At 40.6% G+C, this 13259-nt stretch overlaps 1 protein-coding gene across 2 annotated transcripts; it reads right to left on the bottom strand.

Moving 5' to 3' along the window:
- Positions 1-4774: 4774 nt before the first annotated feature.
- On the bottom strand, positions 4775-13108 carry Maip1 (matrix AAA peptidase interacting protein 1). Of its 2 annotated transcripts, none has more exons than XR_008220836.1 (5): positions 12645-13108; positions 9080-9151; positions 8616-8742; positions 7112-7213; positions 4775-5029 (listed from the first exon to the last, which is right to left on the bottom strand). XR_008220836.1 is itself a non-coding variant. In XM_052749491.1 (5 exons), exons 1-5 carry the CDS (start codon positions 13095-13097, stop codon positions 4951-4953), a joined length of 879 nt encoding a protein of 292 aa, XP_052605451.1. In that variant the 5' UTR covers positions 13098-13108; the 3' UTR covers positions 4775-4950. The 2 variants fall into 2 exon arrangements, 1 of the variants encoding a protein (XP_052605451.1); XM_052749491.1 differs by having other exon boundaries at positions 7112-7259.
- Positions 13109-13259: the final 151 nt, after the last annotated feature.

Here is a 13259-nt window from a genome sequence, read left to right as displayed (position 1 = left end):
CACTCTCTTTATTCGGTCTAGAACCTCAGCCCAGGGACTAGTGTCTTCCCACCATCATTAATGTACTTTAGAAACTCCCCTACAGGTGTTCCCGAGGCTTGTTACTTGTGTAAGCCTAGATTCTATCAAGTCCACAACAATGTTAACCACCACAAATGCTTCTTCATTCTGATCATTTTCTATAGTGAAATTAAATACCAGTGGTGTCCCAAATATTCAAAAAAAAGTTCTTATGTTTGAAGAAACTAATGGTTTCTAAAACTGATGTGTTGTGGTCCGTGAGATCCCTGATCTCACTGATGCTCACACTGGCCCATCTTATCCAGTAGCAGCCCTTTCATGTCTGTCCTTTGAACATCATTCTAGGTATCTTTGATGTTTTTCTCATACAAGACTATCTCGGGTAATCTTGTTTTCTGCACACCAGGAATTTATTGATCCTAAAGAATTCTTCATTTTCTTGAAATCACAAAGACCATGATCTAAACATCAGACATTCTCCCCACCCTGCCTCCAGCTTTACTGAAGTATAATTAACAAAAAGAAACACATGATTGTAACTCACTTTCCTCATCCATTTTAAAAATCTTTGGGGATATATCTTAAAACTTGATAGCAAGTGATAATTGGCTGCAATTTTAAGTCCTATCTACTTTAGCTATTATCTTTTCCATTTCATCTAGGTGTATTTCATCTATGATGTATTAAATGAAATTACATGAAGATGAGATCTAAGTTTAGAGGGAATATAGATTAGGTTTTTAATACTTAACAAAAATAGAATCATTTTATCTTAATTTTGCATAAAACACGTTCTTTCTATAGACTTTAGTTATAATCTGCACAAACATAAAATAATATAGCACAATTCTCCCATTTTAAGCTGACTTTGAGTCATAATTGTATAAAATCATGTAACCATCACTAGCTGATATACAACATTTTTAATCACATTCCCAAACCTCCTTTGGATACATTAGCAATCAAGCTCCACACTTACCCTTGCACCCCAACTCTGACTTCATAGTTCCAAGAATCCACTGAGTTATGTTTTGTTTTTTTTTAACTTTTTGCGGGGCCCAGCTCCAAAATAAATACATGGAGTCTTATGCTTACTTATGAATGCCTGGCCTTAGCTTAGCTTAGCTTGCTTCTAGCCGGCTTTTCTAAACTAAAATTACCCCATCTACCTTTTGTCTCTGGACTTTTACCTTTCCCTATTCTACATGCCTTCCTTTCTTTCTTACTCCAGGGCTTGCTGTGCAGCTGGGTGCCTGGCCCCAGGAGTCCTCCTCTTCTCCTCCCTTTATCACTCCTTCTCTTCTCTTTTTTTTTCCCTATTTATTCTCTCTGCCTGCCAGCCCCGCCTATCCTTTCTCCCGCCTAGATGTTCATTTCAGCTCTTTATGAGACCAATCAGGTGTTTTAGGCAGGCAAAGTAACACAGCTTCACGGAGTTAAACAGATGCAACATAAATGAATGCAACACATCTTTGCGTCATTAATGTTCCACAACATAAACCAATGTAACACATCTTACACCAATATTCTACAACCCTGTCATTATAGACTACCTTTGCTAAAATTCCTCAGAAATACAACCATACAGTTGAGTAAGCAGTCCTCTTTGGCTTGTGTAGCTCTCCACTTGTTGTATACTTGAGTATACAACACATTTGTATACAAACTTTCCAGTGTGGAGGCAATAAGAAAAACAAAACAAACAGAAAACCCTATACAAATCATTGTGTAGGAGAGAATCTGTTTTCACTTTTCTGGGGTAAATGTCTGAGAATAGAATTGAGGGATCCTGCATTACTTTTCGTTGTTGATATGAAGCACCAGGGCCAAAAGAGACTTCTACAGGAGTTTATTCTGGCTTACAGTTTCAGATGGAGAGTCCATAATGGCAGTCCATAATGATAGGGGGCATGACAGCAGGCAGCCAGAGCAGGAAGATGAGTGATCATTTTCAAACACGAAGCAGAGCGAACTGGAAGTGGAATGATGTTATACTCTCAAAGCTGGCCGAGGTGATGTACTTTCTCCAAGGTTCCACACCTCCCTTTGTTCCATGGTCTTTACAAGCATCACCAATCAGGGACCCAGTGTTTAGTGTGTGAATCCATGGTGGGGAGACTCCTCATTCAAACTCCCACAGATCCTATGGTAAGTCTGTATTTAATTTTATAAGAAGCTACCAAGCTCTCTTCCAAAGTACCTGCACTATTTTTGCCCATTGATCAGCAATGTACAAGAACTCCAGTCACTCTGTCTTCAACGGTTGGTAGCAGTTTTGTTAGTTGGCACATGGTCTGAATACTCGTAGGTTGTATGTATGACAACCCCATTGCTATTGTGGTTTATGAAGAGAGTTTAATCTCTAGTGTTTGGAGGTAGGGCCTTGATTAAGGACTTTGGGTGGAACCCCCATGACTGCCTGGTGGCTTGTAAAGGATCCACACACACACCTAGGTGCTTCCGTATATCTCGACAGGTAAGGTCCTCTAAGCAGGCCATCACCAGGTGCAGACACCTTGTACCTGCCAAACTGACCCCAAAGTAAAGCCTGAGGACTCAGCCAGTCTGGTGGCTGCCACCCACATATCAAGACTGAAGGAACAGTTGTCACTAGCTATCCTGGGGAGTTTGTGGTGGTTTGTGTCTTTTTGTATTCCCAGTGCCTGGGGTGCTGACTTAACTTTCATAGAGTAATCCACTTCAAACTGGCCAAGCTGTTCAGCGTTCTGTTATTGAACTCTAAGGATTATTTGCTCATTCTGGTTACGCCTTTGCAAGACACAAGTATTCTGAGTATCTCACAACCTGGGAACTGCTTTTTGATTCTTACTGTCTTCTAAAGAGCAATGTCAACTTTGTTAAATTCCAGATTAAAAATTTCTTTCCTGGTTATGTTTACTGTCACACACTCAAGGAAAAAAACCCAAAAACCAGAACAAAACAAACTCTTCCTATCCCAAAACAGCAAAAATTTCTCCTGCTTCTTACTAGAATTTCTACTTTTGGCTTTTTAGCCTATCACCCATTTTTTAATCTGAACTTTGCACCAAAATTATGAGCCAAGAGCTTAAGCTCCTTTCCTTTTTCCATTTGTTGAAAAGATCCTTTTCCTTATTGATACTTTTGTAAAATCAGTTGTCTAAGAATGTGTGGTTCAGTTTCTGAACTCCATTTTGTCCAATGGTCCATAGCAATTCTTATGAATTGTGTCTATGAGTAACAAAGTTTGTTCATAGTTTCTCTCTGAAAGCCTTTTGTCACATTTTCTATAAAGGTCGCATGTGTGTCAGTGTTTAAAGATTTTATCCAATATCTACCACTGCAATTTGAGAGAAGTCTGTATTCACTTTCAGCTCGGCCTCTGTGTTAGAAACATCCATCCCCAGCCCCCAGCTTCTGCATTCCAGATGTTTCTGCAATATTGTCTGGCTTCTGATAATTTTATTGGTATATCATATGAGGTTTATAAATATATACTATCTCCTACTCAATGATATACAAGCAACTGAGAAATGCTGAATGGGAGAAACAGCCTTCTCCAAGGAAGAACCCATTAACTGGCTGTCCAGTGCCAAATGGTCAGCACTGAAAATATACATACACTGCAAGTAACAACAATTAATGAAAAAAAAGACCGTGATTTGAAAGAGAGCAAGGAGGGGTATGTGGGAGAGTTCAAAAGGAGGAAAGGGAAGAGAGAAACAACGTAATTCATCATAATCTCAAAAATAAAAGAAAAAATCATTTAAAAAATGTGTTATCTTGCTTGTTGAATTTCTTGGCTCTGTTGGTTTACAGTTTTCATTAGGAAAGCCTTTAGCCATTTTTTTCTTAACATGTTCTTTTGCCCCCTGACCCAGCCTTCAGGAGTTCAAAGTCAGGCATGTAAGACTGTCTTCATGCAGTTGGCTGGAGCCCTGCTCCACTCCTGATTCTTAGTTCATCCCTATGCTTCAAGTTCCCTAAGGAACATTTAGTTCATTTTTTTAAAAATTAATTTTTTAAGTTAACATACCAAGTACTGAGTTTCACTATGGCATTTTCACACACACACACACACACACACACACACACACATTTATTCGTACTCATCTCTGTCCCCCACTACCCTGATGTACCCTCTCTAGCCCTTTTTTCCCCAACTTAAACTTCCCTTTCAGTATATCCCACGTCATGTGTGTTCTATGATCCTCCTCCCAACACCTCCCTCCCGTCTGTGAACACCCTTTCTACTTTCATGGTCTATGCTGACACACACAAATTTCAATATAGACTCTGCATATAAAACATCCAATTTTTTTTGTCTGAATCTGACTTATTTTACAAGACACAGTGGTCTCCAGTTCCATTCATTTTCTTGCAAATGTCATGAATTCATTCTTCTTTACAGCTACATAAAATCCCACTGCGTGTATGTACCACATTTCTTCATGTACTCTGGTGTCGGTGGACATCTAGGCTGGCTCCATTCATCACTGGTGTCAACAGGAACAAACAAGGATGTTCTACAGAGGGCAGACTGCTATGGTTCTACCCAGTCTTTCTTATCCGGACAGTGATGGAAAGAAGTCAGGCAGCAGCAACTTAAAATCTCCTAGAAACTTGGATTGTTAATTTAGAGATATATAAGTAGTTTCAATAATTCATGTCTATAAAATTAGTTCATGACATATACACATATAAAACACGAGAACAACACCAATGCGGTGCTATAGTTCTGTTTTACTTTGACCTCCTTTAAAGAACACTATCAATCTGTGAAAATGCTTTATTGTATCATGTTGATATACTACAAGGAATATTTCTAAATAATACAAAAGTAATCCACAGACTTAATTAAGTGAAAATCAAATGATCCAGAAACGTTTCTTCCTTAGTTTTTCACAGCAATTATTAAAAGTTCACACCCTGATTTTCTTCCAAGAAAGATTATTCTAGTAACTTTGAGTGTTCAATCCGTGCAATAGTCCAGTCAGGCTTTACTCCTTGTGTGAATTCCCTCTGAAATCTAGGAAAAACATAAATACTGTGATCTTCCACCAACTCAAATATTCTCAGATAACTATATAACTGGCAAGCATGAATTACAAGCAGTACTTAAAAAGAACCTAATTCAATGGTTAATGGTTTACTCTTTTAATTTAATCAGAATACCATAATACTGAAGGACACTCTTAACTCCCAAATTTTTAATGGTCTGATCTATATTCAACACCCACTAGTCCCTGAAAGACACCTGATCTTGTTACTAACTACTCACTAAAGTGCATGCCCACTATGAGCAGAAGGGAACTGGACTCCGGGTATACAGATAGCACTTTAGATATCAGCACACAGGGCAGACTGTAATATCACAGTTACCAAGTTAGTGAAAAATCGTGGAATTTGGTTCAGTTCATATACATTAAATCAATCTTTTAAGTATCAGGTTTTTGAAAAGGATTTATTTTTATTTTTAATTGTGTGTGTGTCTGTGTGTAAGTATGCGGATGTGGATGTGGGTGCACATGGGGGCCAGAGACATTAGCTCCCCTGAAGTGGATTACAGGTGGTTGTGGGGCCTAGAAACTGAACTTGGATCTTCTACAAGAGCAGTATGTGCCCTTAACCACTGAACCATCTCCCCAGGCCCCAGTCTTAGCATTTTGAGCCACCCTGGTCTTACAAGGAATATTAGAAGAGACAAAATTTAGTATTGATGATACAGCTCTTAACTATAAACAGACATTTTAAAAGAGGCAATTAATAGATTTAAATTAAACAAGTATTGAGTATCTAGAGAATATTTTGGATAATTATAATCAAAGCATAAAAACAAAACAAGAACAAAAACCAATGTTTCCCAGGCCAGAAATGATGGCAAGCTAATCCCAGCACTCAGGAGACAGAGGCGAGTGGAGCTCTGTGAGTTCTAGATCGGCCTGGTCTACAGAATGAGTTCCAGACTAGTCAGAAATACATAGTGAGACCCTGTCTCAAAACAAACAAGCACTCACAAACAAAAAACTTTTAGACAGGTGAAAAAAAGAGGATATGATTCTTGTGAGACAGAATATATCTTCCTTCCTAGGACATTTTGGTATTTGTTTTGTTACTTTAAAACAAATTTATATATTACTGGCAAAATAACAGCAGTATTCTCTTACAAAGTGTGTCTCCACTGACTTGCTTTAGCTGCTCATCTTCCCCAAAATTACAAAATAATGTTTCTTCTAAGTCTCTTTAAGGGCAGGCAGCATCCCTTCAATTCTGCATCTGACTTGGAGTGTGTAGCATATGAAAGGTTATAAATAAATGTCTTCTGAATGAATAATACCTATGCCAACTATGGCAGACCTGAAGTTCTAAAGATGGGGGCATCTTATGTTTCCTCCCATACACACCTCTGTAATGTGACACTGCTATTTATTGTTCATCAAAATGGGGACTGGGGTGTCTCTAGACACCCTTTAAATTGAACAAATCCTGGGACTAAATGTTGCTTTAGTTCTGTTTATGGGCCCATCACTTTCCAAGTTCTACCTCTTGGCATCCAGTCACCAGGCAAATGGTGTCATAAGCTAAACTGAAGCTGCAAGCCAAGCTGTGAAAGTCCTGGAGAAAGAGATGCCAGAGAGAACAAGATGCCACACAGGCCAGCTGAAGCCATTGTGGGAATCCATCCTCCTGTCCCCGAGACCCTCCCTGATGCCAGTGAGGGCAGAGGAAGCCCAGATCTCATACAGCAGTGAAGTACAGGCAAAAGAATGGCTGTTAGAAGCCACTGACTGCGGGTTATTTTTTTTTTCTGAAACAGTGTGTAGTCCTGTGTAGCCCTGGCTGGCCTGGAACTCACTGTATAGACCAGGCTGGCTACGGAGATCCACCTGCCTCTGCCTTCTGAGGGTTAGGATGAAAAGGCTGAGTCACCATGCCCAGTGAAATGCTACCACTTTCTACTTTTAACAATTGTATTTCATATTCAGTTTTTCTTCATAAAGAGCTTGTCAAATTTCAATCCTTTTCTTTCTAAAGCTCTCTTCAGTTTTCATACTTTTCCAGTGCCTTCCATTTTCTGGACAATGGAAACAAACCACACGATCATACTTACTCATAGCTTGCACTAAGCAGTTGTTTAGTCTCCACGTTCTGGTCCCCCAACTTCACCTGAAACACACTGGCTCCACTTAAAGTCTCACTGGGGATGTCGGCACTAGTCAGATACCAAAAGCACATCAGGATGTTAACGAACTTCCTTCCTTAGAGAGAAAACACACACATACACATACACACACATACAAATCAGAATCATCTATCAGCTCCATATCCAAAACAAAATCAGAAACAGGCAGTCTGCTTGTCACAGATCAGCCTTTGTGCATATTCCAGAGTAACTGAAAATACATGAATTAACGCCATTTTCTTCTCCAAAAACTGACTTAGGGCTCTGTCCTCTTTGCATCTCAGTAACCATCTACTGTTTGTTAGACACAGACTTTACAGAGTGTACCACATGGATTAGTCTCCACTTACACCATTTCCTAAAGTTGAAACACTCTTAAGGCAAATACCTGCCCCCCCCCAACAAAAGAGAGAGGCCACACCCACAATTCTGCCCCTACTCAACTGTTCCAAAGAAAGGCCTTTCTTCTGTTACTATTGTGCCTTAAGTCTCACAACGTAAGTATAATTCAGTTAATAACTAGGGTGCTAAAATGGACTCGGAAATGTTAGGGAAGAATAAAGTATCACCCAAGATACCTTCCAATATTTCAAAGTAACTCACATGTGAGCGTATCTATTCAAAGTCCTCCACTGTCACGGCCTTAAGGATATAAGCAGAGGCTACTGCTCTTGTGTGCCCGCCTTGTGATGCACACATACGAAAATCTGTAAATGGACTGAGTGAGCAATAAACTTTTGGTGTGCTACTGGAAAAGGACCAGATAACCAAAGTTCCTTCCAGCTTTACACCGTTACCTAATGCAACCTGGGAGCTTTGTAATCTTCTTTCTTAGCCATCTTTATCTGATACTGTTCTGGTTTTCTTTTATACTTTAGTCCTTCTTTGTACCACACAGCTAGGAATGTAAAATACTCAAGTTTTCTACACTTCAGGAAATCTGATATATAAATATTTTTATTTGAAACATGGGAGCAGCCTGTTCTAAACAAACTATTTTCATCAACATTTGTGAGAATTTTCTTTTTGTTTTTGAGATAGGGTCTCTCTATGTAATCCTGACTGGTCTTGAACTCAAGAGATTCTCCTGCCTCTGCTGGGATTAAAGGTATGAGTCATCACACCTGGCCTTGAGTTTTCCTGCTGTAAACAGTAACCAGGCAGAGATCAAGCCAGAACTCACTACCAGGCACCAACTCTTGCAGAGTTAGGTATTTAAACAGCAAATATGGTATATTTTTCTTTCTTTTTAAATTCATATTTTTTATTTATTATGTATATTGGGCTGGTTTTGCAAACTAGAAAAAATACAGGCTTTGAAGGGCTACAAACGTCGGCTCACACAGACATAACTCCTTTATCCTGCGGTACTCACTGCTTTGGTTTATTTGAACAATTAATGGTCATGTACAGTTGCCTCGGCCAGCATTACCTTTCTCATCATAGTAAATGGAGATGTCCCCTGTTGATGTATAGACAATGTCATCGATGTTCGCAGCAAGGGCACTTTTATGGTTATCAGACAGTGAAGCGACCTTTTCTTTTAATACCTGTAGCACCTGAGTAGGAAAAAGAAAATCAGCAATTTACCCATTCAAGTTTTTAAATTATTTTATTTTTTATTTTTTCAATTATTAATTTTTTCATTTATTTTGCATACCAACCAGTTTCCCCTCCCTCCTCTCCTCCTGTTCCCTCCCCTTTAAAGTATTTTAAAAAGTGATGTTTATCATGGGATTTTCTAAGACCTATTTTTAAAATATTTTACCTTATCTACTCATCCTAAAAAATAAAAGTTATTCAACTAGGTAATTCCTGACAGCACATAAGTGAGACTATGTTTGTATCATTCTATTCCAAGAATCATACACTTTTGAAATGAAAAGAACACTTTACCTCTTTGGCTACAAGTTCTTCCAGTAGATCAAATTTACACTGTGACAGCAACTTAGATACATGAGCAAAAGCCTTGAAAAAAACAGAAGGGTAAAGATGACAATTATACCATACAACATACATATGTCAACAGTTAATTTAACAGTGACCTGCTTTATGGCAAATGTGATATTAAAAACTATTATAATAACGTTGACCACGACTGCTTTTAAGTTGGTTGACTTTTTTCAGATAGCATGACCACATATACAGCTGCAAACGAGCCAACTACTAATTATGAATCCATTTTTAGGTCCTGGGGAATGACAGTGTGCGGCATATATAGACTAGATACTGCAATAAAAAATTACTGTATATTTTATTTTGAAATGATGATGTAAATAACTATGATCTACCTCTTAATCATTTCTAGACAACAATTAGAAAGGAGGACACTTGGGAGGAGGGATGAGAGGGGGATCTGTGGTTGGTATGTAAAATGAATAAAAAAAATTTTAATAAAAAAAAGAAAGAAAGAATGTAGGACAATCTAGAGTCTAGACTGTACTGGAAGTTTAGAGAGCTGGATTATAGACAGCACCTCCCTAAGAGATATAAGGTAGGTTTAGGAAAGTGGGAGAAAAGAGGAAGAGTTTATCATCAACAGTGATCTCCACCTGAAGTATGATGTATTATTTTAAGGAGAGGGAAGAGAAAGCACAATTCTCCACATTCCCAGCAATGAGGAAAAAAGTTAGTACATTTTAATCCTGTGTGTATTTCAGGAGCTCTCAGTCTGTTGAGAGAAGACAAGTTCAATAAGCACTGGATGGTAAGAACAGTGGGGTAGAAGAAGTGCACAAAGAGCCATCTACTCTAATCCGATAGGACCACAGAGGGTTCCCTAAAGGAAGTAGCTGAGATCCAAAGAACTGGCCAGAGAAAGAAGATACACAGGCATGTCAGACAGAGAACACTACAAATCACTGGTTCAACTGTCCTCTCTGTCATGCTTATGTTAAAGCCCAAAACTGCTTTGGAATGTGATTCCATTTGGAGACACCCCTTTAAAGAAGTAATTAAATGAAAAATGAGGTGGTTAGTGTAGGTTCTAATCCAGTACCACTGGTACCTTTATGACAGTAGAGATGCCGGACATAAACAAATGCAGAGGCCTCGGGAGAAAGCAAAGCTTCGGATACCTAGACACTGAAGTACTTGTGTTTAAGCTATTCGATCTGTGGCCTCTGCTCTGATACCTGGCACACGACTACAATACAAGGCAGAGGACTTTTGAGAGAATGCGCATCTACAAATGGATTCAAGGTCTCCCTGAACACTTACAGAGGTGCTCAGGGTCACAGATCCTATAACGTGTGGTGAGCTCTCACATGCAATAGGAGGGACAATCTGGACAGAAGGAACTATAATCACTATGCAGAAACTGCATCTCTAGTTTGTGTGGTTGAGATCATACCTGAGAAAGTTGCCCTAAAAAGTAATCATCATGAGGCCACCCTGCTAAGATCGCAGTGACATAGGAATGTCTACCTCAAGACACTTCTGGAAACAGCCTTCTTTTTTCACAGAAAATGCTGAACAGCTGTACAAGAAAGCTCTAAGAAACAGTACATGGCTCAAGGGTAGTTAAGAAGATAGTTATACATACCAATGGCAGTGGGTGCATTAGAACATGTACGTCCTTATCTCATGATAAATATTTGCCTAAATTATCTGTACCCATTTCAACTGCTGGTGACTCTGGAGCACCAAGGCTGCTTTTATTATTAGAAATTTATTTCTTATTTTATAAGTGTTTTGCCAGAATGTATGTCTGTGTACTACATGAGCACAGTGTACCTCCTGAGGCCAGAAGACAGGGTGAGATTCCCTGGAACTAGAATCACAGACATATGTGCTGCCATATGGGTACTGGGGATGGAACCTAGGACCTCTGGAAGAGTAGCCTGTGTTCTTTAACCACTGAGCTCTCTCTCCAGCACCAAGGCTACTTTTTATGGTTACTAGAACACTAAATTTAACCTTTTAAAACTTGACTTCATCACGTCTAAAAGAGGATTAGATAAGAGGCCCTTTCAATTGCATGTGATACGATGATTTCCATTCCTGACACATAAAGTAGTGTAGTCATGTACAGATGACAAGGTAGACTCACACATGGGCACTGCAGAGTGTAGGATCACACCAATTTATCTCTACAAGCACAAATGACACAGAGAACTACAAGCAGTAAATTTACCCTTCATCATGACACCGAGGTAGGCATGATTACTCAAGCTTGCTCCTTTCAAAAAAAGATTTATTTATTTAATATGTATACAGTGTTCTGCCTGCAGGCCAGAAGAGGGCAACAGATCTCATTACAGATGGTTGTGAACCACTATGTGGGTGCTAGGAATTGAACTCAGAACCTCTGGAAGAGCAGTCAGTGCTCTTAACTGCCAAGCCATCTCTCCAGCCCATATTTTTGTGAAAACACATGTACTGGCCAAGAGTTGACTCAAGGAAACAGGAGTTAATACTGACACTTGATTACATGAAGTTGAAAACACTAATTTATAACTAATATATCACATGAGTTGATATAAATGGCTACAATTTGGGGGAAAAAATCTGAAATAAGCCAGGAGTAAAATTATAAATATCAGCATATAGTTAATTATAGTCAATGTTATTAAATTATTACGCTGATGGTCTTTGGTGATATGAGCTGGGGAAATAAACTATGACTTATACCTTTGTTTCAGTCAATAGTTCTGAAATACTAGGGATTGACAAGGAAAACTGAAGGGGAAATTAAAATAGCCTTCCATCTTAGAAAGATACATGGACACACGAAGTCTGTAAATAATCTCCGGATTCAAAGCGACCACTCTAAGGTGGTATCATTTGTCCTTCAGCAAGGTCATGACTGGCAAAGTCAGAGCTAGGAATCACAAACACCCGAGCATCCCAGTTTGCTGGGTCTGGGTACTTAGCAGACCAGCAGCCTCAGCAAACTCTTTGAAAGGGTACAATTGCTCAGTCCCATCTCCAGCCTCATGATCCTTGAAGGAACCTGCAGGTAGAGGAGGAGGAGGGCAATGCAGCTCTGTCAGAGAGCTCATACCTAAAATGATATTATAGCACTCGGGCAGTGTTATCTTATTCCTCACATACCTTATCCACTCAGTTTCACAAATACTTATGAAGTGCCTACTCTGTGTGCTAGGCTCTGTCTCTGATTTTCTAATTCTGGGGGGAAAAAAGTCAACCAGGAAAAGGCTACATAGCTTTCAAGTGGCAGGAACAAACAGGCTTTGAACTTACTTCTGATTCAAAGCCTGAAGTGAAAAATACTGGGAGGCCACCTTCACCCTGGTTTCTTACTTGAATCCCTCCCTCTTGACGACCATGCAAACACAGCTCTATGCTTATTAATGTCAAGAAGTGGCTGACAGACTCACTGTCTGCGTCACTACCATCGTTGAGTAACTTGGATCGTAATGATGAACTTCAAAACTTAACACCTGAGCATGTAAGCGCTGAAACGCACGAGGCGAACAGGTTAGAGAAGCCAACCAACCTGCTTCGCCCCCTCAGAGAACTCAGCGATACTGAACTCCTTGTCGAAATAGGCCCAGATAAGGAAGGCGTAAATTCGAGTCCGGACCCAGTTGATGGGGTTGGAGAAGCCCAGAATGATCATTCTGGTTTTCTGCCGTTGCTGGGGCTGCTCCTCGGTGCTGTAGCTGCGGCTGGGACCAGCGGGGAAGGAAGCGAGGGCTGGAAGAAGTTCTGCCCGGCCGAGCAGGGGCCGCCGGGGGCCCCAGGAACGCAGCGCCGGGGTCGCCCAGGCCCAAGTGCAGCGAGGGGCCGGGACCGCGCTGGAGCCCAGGCAGCGGCGGCGGCACAAGCAGCAAAATCCAGTCAGCGACAGCCTCACCTCGGTGGCACCGAAAGTCCAGAGTCGGGTGGCCCGGCCGGGCAGCGGCCGAGAAAGTAGGGGCAGAGGCAGGAGACGGGCGGCCAGCGCCATGTTGGTGACCTTTCACCTCTGCATAGCTGTGCAGTACCGAAAGGAGGCCGGAGGGAAACCAGCGCGGCGGTGCCGGGGAAGCGGAGCAAAGGCCGCCTGCTGCTGCCACCTCTGGTGGGTCCCCCCATCGCGGCTGTGCCACACGCCGCCCCGGCAGCCGGC

This window comes from Peromyscus californicus, unplaced genomic scaffold (assembly GCF_007827085.1).
Source record: "Peromyscus californicus insignis strain IS unplaced genomic scaffold, ASM782708v3 Scaffold_21__1_contigs__length_65335640, whole genome shotgun sequence".
Classification (NCBI taxonomy): Eukaryota; Metazoa; Chordata; class Mammalia; order Rodentia; family Cricetidae; genus Peromyscus; species Peromyscus californicus.
The sequence above is the reverse complement of the archived record's forward strand: the minus strand, read 5'-3'. Positions and strand labels throughout refer to the sequence as shown.

What these genes read in the sequence shown, in the direction of transcription:
- Maip1 (XM_052749491.1), bottom strand. Translation starts at nt 13,097, where the DNA reads ATGGCGCTGGCCGCCCGTCTCCTGCCTCTGCCCCTACTTTCTCGGCCG. An exon ending in AAGAACTTGTAGCCAAAGAG is followed by an intron (nt 8,743 to 9,079) that starts GTAAAGTGTTCT and finishes TTTCCTACTCAG; the next exon opens with GTGCTACAGGTATTAAAAGA. An exon ending in CTGCTTAGTGCAAGCTATGA is followed by an intron (nt 5,030 to 7,111) that starts GTAAGTATGATC and finishes TGTTTTTCCTAG; the next exon opens with ATTTCAGAGGGAATTCACAC.